General features: G+C 40.7%; 1 protein-coding gene across 5 annotated transcripts in view; it reads right to left on the reverse strand.

The window, feature by feature from the left end:
* Positions 1-2,302: 2,302 nt before the first annotated feature.
* The window catches only part of enah (ENAH actin regulator), a 137,394-nt gene continuing 120,975 nt past the window's right edge, over positions 2,303-18,721 (reverse strand). For all 5 annotated transcript variants that reach the window (XM_083790381.1, XM_083790384.1, XM_083790383.1 and 2 more), the window contains 8 exons: positions 16,227-16,591; positions 15,306-15,430; positions 14,700-14,748; positions 13,666-13,717; positions 13,347-13,413; positions 8,782-8,866; positions 7,321-7,378; positions 2,303-6,664 (listed from right to left, as the gene is read on the reverse strand). In XM_083790381.1, the coding sequence (XP_083646507.1) occupies positions 6,627-6,664; positions 7,321-7,378; positions 8,782-8,866; positions 13,347-13,413; positions 13,666-13,717; positions 14,700-14,748; positions 15,306-15,430; positions 16,227-16,591 (839 nt within the window). In that variant the 3' untranslated portion in view covers positions 2,303-6,626. The remainder of the gene's footprint in view (positions 6,665-7,320; positions 7,379-8,781; positions 8,867-13,346; positions 13,414-13,665; positions 13,718-14,699; positions 14,749-15,305; positions 15,431-16,226; positions 16,592-18,721) is intronic.

Raw genomic sequence — 18,721 nt, forward strand, 5'->3', positions numbered from 1 at the left:
CTCAATGGTAAATCTACCAGTGACTGGGATGGCGCGAAGGCACCTGATTGGCTGGCACAGCATTCATTTTAAACCGTTCCGTTGTTTGATTGGTGGACGGTGGATTTTAACTGGTTCAAGGGAGTTCGCACTACTTTGTTTATGGTGTCACACTGTCAACCATGGATGTATGGTGTCAACTTGCCATATCAGTCACAGTAGCGCTGACCTGACCCTCTATGAGTTGACCTTCGGTTAAATAATAATGCGATTGTGAGTGATTGAGTTGAGTATCCAGAGAAACTTTTACACAGTTACTAGGTCTAGCAATGCCTCTTTCAATTCCTATCCTAACTTGACACTAACATTTATTTTTAAATAAATTAAGTACTGATATATAAATTAATGATTTATAAAGGACAGGGGGGGGGGGAAGCCAAATGTATAGGTTTGAAGTGATTTTGTAATAATAATAATAAAACATTACAAAGTAACTAGCTATAATTATAGTGGGGTAAAAAAAGTACAATATTTGACTTTGAGAGTGGAGTAGAAAGTAATAATACCTCAAAAGTGTACTAAGTACAGTAGGTCTACTTGAGTTAGTACTTAGTTAGTTCCAATCACTGTATTTCGCTAATGTTCACTTTAATTAGGGCTTAAAGTCTTAAGTGATGGAGTTACATACTGAAGTTATTAACCCTGGGGAGGGGGGAAACAAGATAAAATGGAAGCACAGGAGAACCATTTGTGTCAATCTTACCACACAATTGCCTCAGTTTTTCATCTGGGTTTCATTCAGTTTGCTATTGCACTAGCTCTCTCAAAAATTCCATACTCATATGCCAGAATGAATACTGTATTCAATAAATCATATTCCTCTGAAGAAATGCTCCAAGTTTGCTTGTGGAGAGAAAGTGTTGCATGCCATACTTGGCTGTGTTTCAGACAGAGTTGAGTGCTGTGCACAGTATAAAATCTTTCACACCAGCTTTACTTGTAATGTCTCACTGAAAAAGTGTGAAATAAACGATTAATTCACAAGTTCTTACTGTATAAGCATATAACGGAAGGACGGAATTTAAAATTTCTAGTTCTCCAATCCAACTACAGTAGAAGTGTTTTCTCAAAGCCTCCTGTACATTTCAATCTGACTTCCTGCATTAAACCAACCAACTGCTCTATGAACATTAAGGTGAACGAAAAACCTCAAATGAACTACAGATGCACACAGCAAAGCCTCTATGCCCAGCCAACAGGAAACATCAATTGCTTTATGTTGTGTAAAGCAAAAGCACTGCGCACACACACACACACACACACACACACACACACACACACACACGTAACCTCTCTGCTTAGGCTACTCTCCTCTGTTTCCTCTTTTATTTCTAAGTTCTCCTTTGCACCACTGCCCACCCCACAGCTTTTACACAAAGATGTTACTCCATCCAGTAAGGTCATTGCAAAATCAGTCATCCAAGGTGCTTAGAAAGTGCTCTTAGGAAGAGCACTATTGCTTCACTAGCAAATGTGAAAGTACCCAAAGTAGTGAGGAGTTTGATTGTATGTAGACATACAGGATGCACAGCAGTCTTTGACAAGAAAAAAAAGTCTCCTCCCATTTAAGTAGGACCCGCCTCTTCCTGCTCTCCTTAGCTGAACTTCAGTGAAGTTTAAATAGAACATAAACATGAGACGCAGGGAGGAAAGCAGCCACACACACACACATTCACAGATCTGATCACAGCTCATTAACTGTGAATCACAGTGAATCACAGTTAATGAGTTAATAAGCCTAAAGCTTATCGAGTGCAATGACAGATGAAATGCTGGGCACTCTGGGGACGAGGCAAGTGGAGGCCAAAAGCAAACTACAGTAGAGAACCCCTCGGAAATGAGATGGTGCATCTCAAGGTTTTTTTTTTCCTAATAGAGAAACTTAAATCATCAAGAGTAAGACAGAATCCACATGTTATTGGCTTTCAGTATTTGTGAACATAAACACATCAGAGATAACATTAGCCAAACCCTAGGGGGAGGAAGCCAACTTTTTACAGCATGGTTGATCAGTTTTTACTATTACTTTACTAAACTAAAGCTTTGTTTCATTGATGCATTGATTCAATCTTACTATAGACGAATAACAGTTTAAGTCCAACATTTATTCTGACCCCTCCACGAAAAGGCCTAGTTGTCCTGACCCCTTATCCATCATTTATACATTATGGATAATTTGTGTGGACTTAAAAGGTAAAACTTCCTATGAGTCAAACCAGAAAAACTGGTTTGAACATGTTAAGAAAAGAAAGATCACTTCTGATAATGTATTGCAATTTTTATTTAATTTGCTCAAACAAAACAATATGTTAGCAAGTAAGAAAAGTCTAATTAACATGAGAACAGTATGGTACAATGCAAATGATAAGAGGAGTAAGAACTCTGGAAACCCACAGATGAAAACCATAGGGCTATTCAGATTAATTCATCCCTGAAATCTTCACATAAATCCACAGATTTGTTCAGTTTACTTCCAAAGATTGTTATATTTCTGGGTTGTACTGACAAAGATAAAAGTTTCTATCAGCAATAGGACAGCCATCTAAGCGGATTCCACTGCAGAGGACAACATATTAATTTCCAGATTTCCAAATGAGTCAAGAATCCTAAACCACGGAACACAAACAGTCTCTGTAACAAATAAATGGCAAGAGGGGGAAAAACAAAAACAAAAGCATTGTGTCCAGGCTCAATTGGACTTTCACACAAGGCAGGTTCCATAAATATAATAATTTGTGAAGAACACCTTTCTTTAGAAGCCAAATCCTGCAACTGTAGGGGCTGATTGTACATCAAGCTGTACAGTATATAAACTAATACAAACTCATCATTGTACACTACAGACACCAAAACTTCTGTTGAAACCAAAAATGTAGGCCTACTTGACACCACAATGATATTGTTAAGGAACCATGCCGTGTCAATTAATGCCTGATTTACATTAATTTTGACAATGTATAAATCAGGCTTAACTCTCCCTTTAAATTAACTTGACTGGGATGAAGATAAAAGATAAAATAAACAAACAAAACAACCATGTGTGACAATGATCATGACAGTCAATAGATATTATTCATCTTAATTCTCATTTACATGTTTTAACTAACTTCAGTACAAGGCACAAACCATGTAGATTCACAACGGAAAAAACCACACTGATGTACTCCTCTTGATCAAAACATTTTCATTTGCCAATAGAGACAGACAGCATTCTTACTTCGTTCTCTTAACATGAACAAAAAGAAAAGGAAAAAGAAAGGCGACTTAGTTGAGTGATTATATTTAGTAAGAGGACACTGCCGAGCTGATTCCTTTGGTGCGATAGCCACACTATTGGCCTCAGAGGCTATTATGCAACTATTATTTGAGGATCTTAAGATTTCTCATTTCTGTATGGGTTTTGTTTGTCTTAAAGTGCAATCAATGCTGTGTAAACAGGTATCACTATAGAGCGGCGCTCATGCCTTTCAGTTTCAGTCGAGGCATCATTCAGAATATGAACTGACCTTTTAAACAGAATTGAGTGAACCGGGCCTGAACATGGTAGACTGGTCCAACTCACATCCTTCTGTTCAAACTTGAACTGAGAGGGATGTTATACAGACTAGCATTCTTAAGCAACATTTTATTTTATATTAACGTGACCCTAACCTGAGCAAGAAGACGAGAAATTCAGCTGGTTGGGTGTTTGGACATGAATAGAAACCTCTACAAATCATAACTGGAGAGTGCTACGAGTAGAATGCCAATGAAAATGTTACTTCTGATCGGATCCTCTGTAATCAAGGCATGACAGATACAGTAAGGTTTTGAACTAACATAAAGATCATCCCTGACATTGTCTACTATCCCAATGGTAACTAATGCTAACGTGTCTACAAAAAAAAGCCACAAACTGACAAAGCTCTTGTTAGGCTACCCGGTGAATTCTATCCTCACTCACTTTCTTCTAAAACCCTCACATGGCCATTTTTGTTTTATATCTGTGTGCTTAAATACCTGAATCGGGGGTGCTTAATCCTTTTTTGGCATTCAGTCAATGGATATAAAGTAAGATGGGCCAAAAATGCACTAATACACATGATTGAAAAGTACTGTAATTATCTCCTAAGCAGATGGGATGCTTGTTAGAATGCATTGTAACAAACAAGCTATCAAAAAACAAAACACCTTGGATATCAAGTCACAATGCTTCATCATAGAACAAATAGAAATCATATTACCTCCTCCTGGAACCCTTAGGGTTACAACACATTTTTGGGGAGGGCCTAGTGTGTTTTGTCCAAGGACAGTGGCCATCACATACAAAGTTATTGGACTCCATCGAGGCGCTGTCTCTCCCAAAGAACTCTACTGGACATTACCAGGTTATTAAATCATACATCGACCATATGTGTTATGCTTCAGACGTCGTCTTGACATTTGACATTGGTGCAATAGTTACAGTTTCTGTAATATCGGTCTCTCACCTTCTAACGTATCCTCTCAAGTTGATTGTACTTCAAGCTTTGAATGAAGAATAACAAAACAAAAAACTAAACACGGCAAGAAACCAAATGTGGACATGAAAGCACTTTTTTGTCCTATAAAGTGATATTTCCCAAACTTGTACTGAAAGTATAGGATTCGGTCATGTTAAGGAGTTGAATGGCATCAGGAAAAGAAGGCATAGAATAAAAGATTAAACAAAGCACATCATTAATAAGCACTGGTGAAAGAGAAATGGCACAGTCACTTCCACATGAACCCCCACCCCTCACTTGGGTTATCCCTTGTGATCCCTTTCAACAGCTTTACAAATTAAATGCAATAAAATAAAATAAAGAACTAAAGAAAACAAATTCAAATACATTTAATCTGCAACGTGGATAAAGATATAGTATCTTTAATTACATAGAAAGAAAAAATAACAGAGTACCGTGGATTGGAAGTGGTGTAAACAATGCAGTTCTATCTTGTAGCGTGGTTGTGAGAAAAAAAAAGGAAAGGGACCGTTTGGTGTTCAGCTTTTTTGTTTCATGGAAAACTTACGGCGAAGCTGAGAAGGTGAAAATGTAGCTCTTAATACAGTAAGAAGGGCCCTCATAAGGCTCAAAAGAATAAAGACAATGATAACTTTGGATGGGCCGGGGGATGGATGCTCAAAATAGATGCTACACTTATTGCTTGTAATAAACCTTGTGACAGTTGGTTAAATGTCGTGGCAGCCTTTGCAATCCTCATCATACAGAAACCAACCTAACATGCAAGAAACATATCAAGATATGACTGACATGACTGAGATAAGGGGTAGAAAAACATTGTTTCAAATCAACGCAATACAGTAATAAAAGTCAAAAAGCCTACATATCTGTCAAATAACATGACAGCGGTTTGCAATTGAGCACTTTTTTGTGAACAGAGGAGGTTAGATAGAGCTACAAAATGACCGCCTTCTTCCTGGCAGGTATCCTTGTCTGCATTTCATCAGCCTGCCTCACACCATTATAAAATTAGAAAGGAGAGGTCGAACTAACAATTGCTCATTTCCGAAGGGGAAAGAGGGAAAATAATTGTTACAACTATGATTTCAAAGACGGAGAGACAAGGGATCATCATGTTTTAAAGAATGTATTATTGAGCTACTTGATATGGCCACAGTTCTACACTGAAACAGACATGAATGATTGATAGATCTTTTTCTAAATAGTGTTTTTCTTCTCTCTTTTTTTACATATTCAGGTTAAAATAGTTTTTTTAGGAAGACTCTTTACAGTGTCCTGCAGTGGTGGACCTAACCAGCAGAGGCTGTCAAGCCTCTATATACCCATACACTCACATGCAAGCACGCACACACACCTGCACGCACGCACGCACGCACGCACACATGCACACACACACACACACACACACACACACACACACACATACACACACACACATACACACACACACACACACACACACACACGCACAGACGCACACACACAAACACAGGCTACACCTATGTCATTATGGGGGGGGGGGAAAGAGTTATTTTCCTGTCTCCAAAATGCCACTCATAAAACAACCCCTCTGGTAGGAAATCACAAGTGCGTGCTCAGAGTTCAGATTCCTCGCACAAAGTTTCTCGGTTCTCTTGCGTGTGTCAAGGATTAATACAGTATCGTCATAAGAGTTCAATATTGTTATTTGTTTATGTGTGTTTGTATGCTTGTTATTATAGCTCAAAGAGAAAGAAACCACCTTTGCATAAAAGACATTCGCTTCTCTTTCAGACCGTGCAATGTCCTCCAGGAACGCGATGCCCTCGGTGTAGGGGTGCAGCAGAAACTGGAAAACGTCACAAAATGGATTCCGTGAATCATAGCTCTCCGAGCTACAAGCCTCCCATTCTCACCCTTTCCCTCTCCACCAATGCTGCTCCGCTCAAAATGACGTCCTCTCTCAGTATTAATATTGATCGTTGTCGTCATCATCGTCATCATCTTCTCCACCCCCTGGTTGTTTGTTTTGTTTTTGCTTTGTATCGTCAAGTGTAAAGTTGACTCCCGGGTTGGGCTGTATGGATGTAGATGTTGGTTGTAGGGGAAGTTGGATCCATCTATCTATGCTGTGCTGGACTTGCCCAGCTCCTCTCTGATTGCTGAGAAGAGGGCGAGACACACATCACAGTTACTATGTGCACTCTAAAAGACATGGAGACAATGCATATCATTTTGTACAATTTCTGAATTTCATGGGGTATACGCTTTTTGTTAATTAAAAACATAGAAAGTGTCAAAAGATTAAAGCTCTATGCTGTGATAGTAATCACTGCTATTGAGAGTTTGTTCAGTAACAGGGTTAGCGATAGCCTCTTTAGTAAATAGAAAATAGATTTTCTGATTGGGATACAAATTTCATCCAATCAGGAGAGAACTATCAGTTTAAAATGTATGGTGTTCCTTCCATTTGCGTCACATTGGCTGACCCACCCCAGGGGGCCTCTCTACCCATTCAGCTATGGCTGAATGGGTATGGCTGGTGTTTGGTGAGTACATTAATGAGTGAATATATTATATTCACATTCATTCAGTTTAAAGAACAATTTCTGAAAGGGATTTTACTACTGCTTCTGGGAGAGGTTGATATAACCATCAAAGGGATTTCCTGTCTGTGACATCAGGAAGAGTGACTCATATGACTCATTTGCGCATGCGTGTATGTGTGTGTGTGTGTGTGTGCGCGTACATGCGTGTGTGTGTACACGTGCGTGTGTGTGTGTGTGTGTGCGTGCGTGAAGTGCAGATCAGGAATTACCATCAATGAGCTCTTCTTTTAGCTTTGAGAGTTCCTTCCTCATTTCATCCAAAATGTCCTGAAAGACAAGACATTATTCATATCATTTTTTATTGAAATTAGCTTCACCTAGGCTGCTATAATAGGGTAACTCGGATTAGACGAACCAGAGCTCTATTTTCCACTCTCAAATATTAGACTTGCTGATACGTAACAGGGTTTTCTTGGCTCCAGTCTGTTGAACCTTCATTGACTTGGCTAATCCCTGTGCTACAGTTAAGCCTGCCTTTAAGAGCCTGCCTTTAAGAGTGGTGGACAGAGAAAGACAGAGAAACAGATGGGATGTGTATCGCAATGTTTCCCAAACAGGGTCACAACCCATTTTGGAACACAGACCCGTTTTTCGAGTTGCGTTTTTCTCCTATATTTTGTATTTTATATTTATTAATAGATACACTTAAATTATTCTATTTTTCAATAGATTTTCGGAAATGTTCAGAAATAAATAAATAAATGTCCATGGAGGGGGGAAAAGTTCAAAAACAGAACAATTAGCAGTTAAAAATGTGAGTTTGTAGATCGGCTATTTCCTCTCATTTTGAAATACCCCTCTCCAACTACAGTGCTAAACTGTTGCATTGTCAGATAGGAGGGCTCTGAGAGTCTCTCCACTTATCTAGCGGTCTCATTCATGCACCTCAGAGGGAGGATCTGCTTCAGAGCAGGACAGTCATTGGGCACACCCTCGCTCCGGTCACTTGAAATGAACGTGTCCCTCAATATCCCTGAGCTGTACGCATGCTCACTGAAAGCAGCAATGGCTTTCCTTTGAGTGCTTTAACGATGACATATAAAGAACAAAGCATTTCAAGCGGGTTTCTGATTGCGGCAATTGGTAAATAAATGGTAAATGGTGCATTTATATAGTGCCTTAATCCAAAGCGCTTCGCATAGATTGTGCATTACATTCACCCATTCACACACACACACTCATTCATTCATATACCGATGGCAGCGGAAACCATGCAAGGCAGAAGGCACCAACCAGCACATCAGGAACAATTAGGGGTTCAGTGTCTTGCTCAAGGACACTTCGACACTGACTCTGGGGGAGCCCGGGTTCGAACTGGCATCGTTGCGGTTACCATCCGGCCACTCTGACCCTGAGCCACTGCCGCCCACATGTAGAGAGGTAATTGTCCAAACTATAATAAAGATGCCGGCACATCTAAGTGTCCAATCTAGTGTGCTGTCTGCAACATTGCCAACCAGTCCTACCCGATAATGTTCACAGTGCTAGTTATATTGTATTTACATACATTTTATTCACTAACCTAAAATAGCACATCTACAAGCCCACAACACCTCGTATTGTGAGCGTGTAGCTTGTTGCCTAGAAGATTTAAATAAAAGTTACTGCATATGGCAGTCCCTGTGATAGAAACACAAGTAGTTTGACAAAGATACATCAGGTACGCTCACCTGTTTCAATCTGTCGTAGTCGACTGCTTCTGTTGGCACACCGTTGGCACTTAGGGATCCGGTGGGTGTGGAAGAGGATTTAGGTCTGAAGGAGAGACACAAAACAGATGAACTCTGCTGAGAGAGAAAGAGTATAACTATAGGAATAATGAGCGATTATAGTGGACATTATCTTGACTTTATTTATCACATGAATGGATTTTCATTAGCAAGGTCCACACCCCTGGTTTCATAAGTAATACAGTAGCAATGCAAAAACATTGAAAATGTTGGCACATTTGGACAAAGTGTGCAAAAACTCCTGGTGAGTAACATATTGATGTGTTAATGCGGCTATAATGTGTCAGCTTCCTTATTTTGTCAGCACATCATAAAATTAAAAAGCAATATCATCAGCATCCTCTAACAATCGATCTTGAGTGGTCAAAAAGACCAGCAATACATTGGATGCAAAATGCTGAATTCAACGATTGATTCCAATTCTGTTTTGAAGTTGAACTAATGCAACAAAAAGAGTGTACACACAACAAGACTGCCAAATGTGCAGTTCATGAAACAGATTCTGGTTAGAGCATGCAGCACACACGACTGTGGGAATCAAATGTGCACACTTAGTCATGCATGCAACCACATGCATACACAAGCACGTGCACAGTTGGCAGCTGTGAGCTCATGTACTGTAGGTTTGCCAAGAAGCAAATCAACAGCATAAAGACCGAGTCATGGGGTCCAAAATCCTGCTGACAATTATTCTTCCAGTGCACTAAATCTATATTTCTCTCCTTTATCCAAACGGCACAAAACGTGACAGGATCCTACATGACAACGAATATCCATCTGATGTGAAAATGAAGTCCCCAAACAAAGTGACACTCGTTAATGGCATCGTCCCTCGTTTGAAAAAGACTACAAAGTTAAGGTGGTCTGTAGTCTTGATTGTGACTTGACCAGATATTAAAGCCTCTTTTAATGAGGAAATCAAGTATGGCCATCTGTTCCCACTTCTTTCTTTCTTTCTCTCACTAGCGTGCGCACACACACACACACACACACACACACACACACACACACACACACACACACACACACACACACACACACACACACACACACACACACACACACACACACACACACACACACACACACACACACACACACACACACACACACACACACACACACACACACACACACACACACACACACACACACACACACTAGGGGCCTTATCTGTGAGGGCCTGATGGGTCTGTGTTGGCACTGAAATGATAATACAGAGCCAGGACTGTACTGGGCGGGGCCTTCTCGTGTGTGTGTGTGTGTGTACTGCGGCTGGGTCAGCCAATGTGACGCAAATGGAAGGAATTCCCCGTTTTCAAACACTAGACTTGACTAGAATGCCTTGGGAGGGGCTGTAGAGAAAGAAAAATGTGTATCTACAAATCCTGTTAAAAAAAAATCCATATCTATGGTATATATTGTCCCAAATGGATCATAAAGTTTTAGGCATGTAAAATGGACAGCTTTGGGCAGCCATTCTGGTGCCTGAGGACCAGCTCTAACGTACCAGGAGGAGTACTGTATGTCTTAAAGGGCCACTTCACCCCTTTTTCAACCAGATCTTATTTTGATGATGTTTGGGAGACAAGAAACACTTTTCTGGGGTGGGTTTATGTGGGTAGTTTGTGTTTTTAGATATTTTAGTATTTCAAGGTTGTCACTGGTCTCTCACTGCTGGATTTACTACAATGACCATAATGCTTTGCTGTACTCACCCCACCTTGTGGAGAGGGAGAGGGCTGTCTTACTGAGACAACATGTAGTCCAGGAAGGAAGTGAGACCAGTCTCCATGACATCACTGGCACTTTGAAATACTAAAATATCTAAAATCACGTATTACATACATAAAACCCCCCAGGAAAGTGTTTCTTGTCTCCAAAACATCATTAAAACCAGTAAGACACCCTAAAGGGCGAAGGTCGCGTTTACGCATCCGCCTGGGTGACGGCAGACTGCTGAGGCGAGAGCTGGTGCTGGTGGCATGGTCAGATCAACATATGGAATGAATTGTGTACTTGGTCATATATGGAGCATGTCTTGAGTGTACAGGGTTTGATGAGGTCAGATCAACATAATGGAATATCAGAAGAGGTCAGCTCCATATTTGGAGATCTAAGGGTGGCAGCAGGGGTAGTGTCTTGAGTGTACAGGTGTCTTGAGTGCCTGGCCCAGGTAGGACCGGGCCTTAATGTTCGGGTTTGATAATGTCAGAATGACATATGGAGCGTTTGATATCACGAGGCGTGATGTACTGACAACCATATATGAAGACCTAATGATGTCGCGTGGAAACATGACTCACGTGATGTTACGAGGCGTGACCATACTGTACATGGATGCATGATATGGCCATATATCGACATTCCCATATATGGGATGCGATGTCGTCTACGTCGCGACTACATATATGCCCATATATGGAGATGTCACGTGATGTCACGAGGCATGACCATATATGGGGGCGTGACTAACGAACCAACGGACGGGAAATGCACGTTTTCATAGTAAATATAAGATCTAAGGAAGTGAAGTGGCCCTTTAAGTCCCTAACATGCATGTTGTTTTGAACATGTATGTTGTTTTTGATGTGGGAGAAAAGTGGTGCATGAACATGGGGGAAACATGCAAACTCCACACAGACTTAAATGACTTTCAGTAGGGAAAAGAACACGCACAAGGACAAGACAGAGTCATTGCATAGGTTTCATTCAAAAGTCCCCCAAACGCCATCAAGACACTGCAAACTCAGATACAAAAAGGAGCCGTTTTTTGTTTGGTTGTTTGTTTATCATAAGTAGGGTATTTATCAAAAGTGTCCGGGCTCCTTCTCACTACCTGTTGCAGGAATCTGCCCCAATGGGATTTCTCCACGGAGACTCTCGTCTGTGTGAGCAGCAGAGATATATACTGGATTCATTTTGGATACTTTGATTAAAATAAATAAATAAATCGAACTTGGCATTTCTGCCTTAACCCATTTAGGCCTGACGTCAAAATAGAAAAACGTTCGCTCTGAAATATATTCAAAGATTTGTGTCGCATTTTTACGATTTTTCAAAAATAGCAGACACACAAGTTGATCTGCTATTTTTCAATAGCTAAAGTATAACATAAAGCTTAGTTAAAACATCAAAAGGGGTTCCCGCCCAAAATGGGTAGGGAACCCACCAATAGGCTGTGACGAATCCCAACCAGACCTAGATCATTATAACTAAACTGTCCCTTCTGTGGGGTTCTGGGGCTAATGCCTTAGACAGGTTTGGGAAGTTAACCACATGAACCCTAGCGTCCCTATGGTGGGGTTGAACGTTGGAAAATGACAGATCTACAAGCTCACAACGGGTCACGTAGGTACACATTGTGAGCTTGTAGACATGCTGTTTTCGGCAGAGGCATTTGGTGATAGACTCCCCATCATGTTTCTTAGCCATTCCCCCCCCTCTTTTTCCCATTCCACTTCTGTTTTGCTTTTTCGTAATTCCAAAGCTGCCTCAGATCAACGTTTAAACTACTTTCTGCAATGGTCTAATATGTGTGGGCACCCCTGATATAGAGGATACCATAAGATCTTGACCCTGATCTAGTGCAAAATGTTGATTTTCCATTTGGACTTTGTAATATTATGAAGAAGAGTTAGACTTCTGTGACCATTCATTACATTGCAATTCAGCTCCCCTAAAAAAAACGATGCACTCATAGGGCCGATTCATACTCCTATTTTAGAGCCGAATAAAAGTCGGTTCGGCGCTGTAGAGCCTACAATGTGATGTCATTTGAGGTTCGGGGGGGCGGGTCCCGTCCTAAAGTCGGCTCTTCAGTGCTACTGAACATTTCTGACGAGCCGAAATCATTTCAGCACTACAGCGCCGAAACAGCGGTAAAATAGGAGTATGAATCGGCCCTTATTTTTAGAAATTGACAACTCATGTTGAGACAAGCCCCAGGTGAAGAAAGAAAATATCAAGGTACGCCATTCCCAGACAACTTGCTGATGGTGAATAAAAAGGGGTCAGCCCTTGTGAGAAGCAGACATGTAGCTAAGCTTTAATCATGTTAGACAGCACTGAACGGCCCCTAAAGTAGCAGTGCAACATGCTAAAGCTATAGCCAGTGGCAATGCTTCAGCACACTGTGGTGGAAAACTGGCTAGGCAATGAACACAATATCTTTGCTGTTGGGTGGAAACCTCCAAGTCCAAAACTGTAACTTTTCAGGATTCTTATAAAATAATATAATAAGATTGGCTATTTTTTATTACTTTTGTGTGCCACTGTAATAAGACAAAGTAGGGTATTCATTTCTGGGGGGAAAACATACCAAGTTAAAATACGGAGATAAGAGGTTTCTGCCCGACAGCAACAATATGAGAATGGATTTCAAATAATAATATAAAATTATATATTTTTTAAAAGTGACTTAATTTGAGGTGACAAAGGAAAGCCAATTGTGTTCAAGAGTCATTATTTTGATTGGTCAGAGGAGAAGCAGAGAGCGACTGTACCTTCCGATAACAGGGGATTTGCTGCCATTCATCGTGTTAGTCCTTTCCCATGGCTTTCTGGGCATGTCTGAAGAGAAAATAAAATAATATACATGTATCAGAAAAAGTGTAGCTGCTCAATTTGTCAGCATAATGATAAAGAAGCAACAGGAGTCATACACTCATTTTAACATAGAAATGTCTTGCAAACGCATATAAACATAATGTGAAATGTGATTTAAGCAATGCTAAATTCTAGTGGTGAAAATGATGTTAGAGAATTGTGCTGATGTACGTTATCCTTCCCTCTCTGTGTTAAAATTCAAACTGTCTCACTCACCTGGTGTGCTACAGGCTGACACTTTAGGAGTTGTGTTTACATCGCCATCCTCCTATTGGACAGAAACAGATGTGGTTCATATTATAGGTCCGAGTTCAGAGGCGCAGTGAGTTGGGTTGTACCACACATTAGACGAAATACTGAAAAGAGCTTTAAGGAAGCAAAATAGCAGTGGTGCAAGAAGTAAAGCTGCCAAGTAATTGTAGTGTAGTAAAAAAAAAAGCATAGTGTTTGTGTTGTGGTGCAGTAGAAGTGTACGGTATTGAAAAATATATTACTATTATAGCAGTTGATCTTTATTCCTATTACGCGGCTTGATTGAATGCTTGATACTGATTGGTCAATCGCTGAATTCAGCGGTGTGTTATTTCTTGAAAACAGACCGCTCCGCTCTATAACCTCCGCTCCGCTGCCTAATCAAAGGCTCAGAGCACCTGCTGCGCTGCTTGGATTTTATGCTGTACCGTGTACCCAACATGACAGCCATGTAAACAAACACACAATGCCATTTAGCAAGAAGCGAGAAATAGATGATGCAGTACTCGAAAATGTATTCCATTTGATCAACACTCACTTCCTTGTTTCTGAGGCAACTTGGAATACTTTCATTACCGTAAGCAAGGAAATACTTCGTTTTGTTGTCACTTTTGTGTCAATTTATTAATTTATGTATTAAGTAGTGGGATAATGTATGGCTAGGTGGTCATTGTTTATAGATAACTCATCCTGTGAATCACCTTTATCACATTATCTTCTTTTAACACAGCGCAGGACACTCAGGAAACATGTTTACAAAATATATAACATATTTAACATATAGTCCTAGACAGGAATAAAATACTGTACATACTGTACAATATGCAAACCAAACCAGGGAAATCATAAATAAAGACTAGTGCGCGGCGCACACACAGCTGGACTGTTGAGTGATTGACGAGCGAGGGGATGGTTGGTGAAGGAATTCCACAACTAGATACAAAGCAGATGTAGATACAGTACGAGAGACCCGTTTGCTCTTGATACTCATTACTCACTGATCTCTGTTCGGGTTCAGGCGACGAGCCCTTATCAGCAATTCTTCTCCTGCAAAACCACATAATGCAAAACTGTGTAAGGGAACAGTAAAAGGATTAAACAACTAATAATAAATGGATTATGGTAAATCGTAAGTTGGTACACACAAGCTAACGAAATGTGACGGAAAGAGATTGGTTTAATTTTCATAGGGTGTCACCAAATAAAAATAAAAATAAAAAACAGCTAATATTTAGTCAAACTGAGGAGGGGAATGATATGTACTTGTTTTGACAGCACCAGCCATGTCACATTGTGTTAGATGAGACCTGTCACTTCCATCATTGTTGCTGTCAGGCAGAAACCTTGTATGTCATGTGTCACAATATTTTAAAACGTCTATAATATATTTAAAAAAAAGACCGGTTTTGGACAAGGTCTCTGCCATACATCTATTGTCATCTATTTTTTGGTACCATTGAAAGCAGGAGGATTCTTTTGGAATACATGAAGAGGCACGTTTTAAGGCTGTGATCAAATATCTGGCACCAGGTTGACATAATAAGTCTGTCTGCACATCTCTGGATGAAGAAAAACCTTAATACCGGTACATGGTATAGTTGTACCTTCTGGCCAGTAGGGCGCTCATCTCCTCCATCAAACCCCCTCCTACGGATGGAGGGCCGTTGCCCCGGGCCTCTTTGGCCCCTCCTGTCATGGCTGCTGCCAGAGCTGCTGCAGCATCATCACCCTGTGCACGCACACACATGCACACACACACACAGTTCCCCAGTCATATTTGATGTTTAAGTACAGAACAAAAATGGCCTTCTCATTCATTTTGTATTTATTCATTTGTTCAGGATTCTCTTCTATTTATTAATAGTTTCACAGTGTAAACTAGAGAGACAGGAAACATGATGAGGGAGAGAGCCAGGGAGTGATGGGGTTCGTCCGGGCTCGGGAATCGAACCAGGGACACATTGTCAGAGCCAATGTGGTACGCTCCTTAACCACTTGCTATCAGCACCCCTTACGTTGCACTTTCTAGCATTACAGCCAAAGTTTGCATTTTCACTGATTGTTGCTTGATGCTGTTGATTGATTACAAACACGTTATTACAATGACTTCAGGTGACAGGAGATTATGCACGGATTAAAAAGCTACCATATTAATTATAAGGTTGTGGATCCTAATCCCAATTTCTAAATCTCGACATGCTCCGGGAGTTTGTAGTCACATAAACTCATTGGTGTAATACGCCACCATACCCTTGCCTTTAAGGGCCATGAAAGCCTAGGCTGGTTTTGTAGTTGGTTTTCCAGTTCAGGTTAAAAACATAACAAGCTAGTAAACAGCATGGCTGCAGCTAATACAATTAATAATAATGGGTGTGTTAGTACTTAGTAGATTTAGTAGTTTGTGTCAATGTGTAAGCATAGACATAAGTCACTGAATGAACATTATCTCATTATGTTCAAACTTTATGTACCAGCATGTCTACTACCATCAATCAATCAACCATGCAACCAATCAAATCGCTCACCCGTGGCACTTTACGCAGCTTGGCTCCAGCCAGGGCGGCGGCTAGGCCGGCACCCGGGCGGTCCTCCACCGGAGCGAAGAGTCCGGCAGGAAGAGGAGGGGCCGGGGGCGCGGGAGGAACTCCAGGAGGTGGCGGGGGCCCGGGGGGAGGAGGGGGGGCCGGGACACCAGCGGGGAACAGCGTGGGAGGCAGTGGGGGAGCGGGAGGAGGTGGGGGGTGGCCTGTCGGGGTGCTGGGGGTCGGGGGAGTAGCCGGTGCGCACGGTGCGTCTGCCGCGGAGGTCACAGTGGAGCAGGGTGGCAGAGGGGGCGGCGGGGGAGGGGTGGGGGCGGTCAGCCCCAGCGTCTGCACAGAGTCTGTTGGCGCTGAGGGGTTTAAGGAGGGAGAGAGAGGGGGGGTGGGGGAGGAGAATAAGCAAATTAGTTGAAAACTGTCATGACCTTTCAGGGCTTATTCAAATATTTTATCATATGACTTGCCTAAATACTAATAAATAAATAAATAAACTTAACAAACACATGCCTACATAATTCCACCTACACATTTCAATAGTGTTTTATTTACATAAATAACCTATATGTTCCAATGCAGTATTTTTACATTGACCATATTGCCAATCAAAAGGAGTGTCTCCATAGCAGTGTCAAGTGTCATGTTGCATTAAAGGTACGGAAATGTTTAGGTTAAAACTAACAGTATTTTGTTAAGAAGTTAAAGCTCTATATTCTGATGCTATAGAGTGTTTGTTCATTAGCAGGGGTTCTCCCAGGAGAGAGTCGAGAACACATGTCACAGTTTCTAGTGTTCCAGTTAAAATGTTGTCGTCTCATTTTTCATTTCATCATGTAGAATTTCACTTATTCTGTTAGGCACCCTCTCCCGTTTGGATCAAAATGTATTTATTTATTTAAGAGCTTGAGAGATGTGGAGATCCGACCCCATTATCGAACAAACAGTCTATAGCAACAATTACTAAATGAATATAGAGCTGTTTGACACTTATTTCAACAACATCCACTAAAACAAAATCACACCACCATTAAAAGGGGCTTATAGGTTATGATGTTCTTGTTAAAATAAGTGCTCTATAATTCTGATGAAACATTAATATCGAAAATAACACACATGGAACACTCATGTACTGTACATGTATGAAAGCATGCCACGTCAATCCAAAGATAGTTTTCTCATCCAACATGCAGTATTAGTGAGTAGTAGCAGTGACCTGGTTGTTGGAATGTATTCATTCCATCAGCCGTAATGGAAACAGAGTACCAACAGAGAAGCAGTGAGTAAGTGATCGGCAGGTGCACGCACGCACACACTCACGCACGCACGCACTCACGCACACGACAAAACTTCAGGGCATGGACACACATACATAATGAGCAATCAACACAGGAACTTTGGCTTTGTGTTTAGGTCAATAATATCTCCTCATGTGCATGCCCTAAAACATGGGCCGTTGTTTATACTGTATATTATTATTATTATTATTTAAATAGTTAATCCATTACAAATCTATCTTCATTATCACAATCTCCTGGAATGACACTATTGGCAATAAGAGGATCAATTATTATGTTCAGTTGATATCATCTTTAACGTTATATAAATTATCATCTCTTAACTGGCTTGCTCTAGCTTCTCATAGACCTAATAGCATAATCAATAATGTTGTTCATTGGTAGAAGTTTGGTCAATGGAAGCTTCTCATAGACCTAATTTATAATCAATCACGTTACTCAATGGTGGAATGTGATTAATGAAAGCCCGGTCCGCTGTATACCGTCCAACCAATCAGTGTGATGAAACCAGAGGTCAAAGGTCATTAGGACACCCCCCCTCTAGCTACTAATAAGTAGCGAAGGGGTAAGGGCTAAAGGCCAGTGGAACACTGGTGCATAAAATAATAGACTACCGGTACATTTGCTTTTCTAAAAGAGCAGATTTTCTTTTTTTAGGCTATATAAATTATGCTTATTGGAAGTCAGGCACAGAACAGTGCTATTCACATCGACTGCACATATCAATATATATCATCAATATAACATCACAGATCACCAAGTTTAGACACTGTACTTCCTAAAAGAGCAGCTTATAACATTTTGAAATAAAATGTATAGAAGAAGGTGTAAGTTGGAAGCGAAATGTATTTCTTATACTTGCTGCTTGGTGGACTGTATGAACCACACTTTGGAAAACATCTTTGGTCATGTTCAATGGGGCCGACAACTAAGGGTGAATTAAACAGCAAGACTTCAGAGTTTAGTGTATTTCACTACAAACCAGAAAAGGTCACGAGTTAGGGGCAGACAAAGAGCAACACTGTGGGAATGAATACTGTAGACTTCAGGTTTGATTGTCAACTCACCAAAAGAGGAATAAATCAGTGAGAGGCGATGGCGTAATCAGAGAAAGATTACAGTGATGAACTGCACAGCAAAATTAATGTTGCACCATTATGGATTGGTGGATTGGAGGTGGGGGTTTAA

The sequence above is a fragment of the Protomyctophum parallelum genome (genome assembly GCF_964188405.1).
Source record: "Protomyctophum parallelum genome assembly, chromosome: 19".
Taxonomy (NCBI): Eukaryota; Metazoa; Chordata; class Actinopteri; order Myctophiformes; family Myctophidae; genus Protomyctophum; species Protomyctophum parallelum.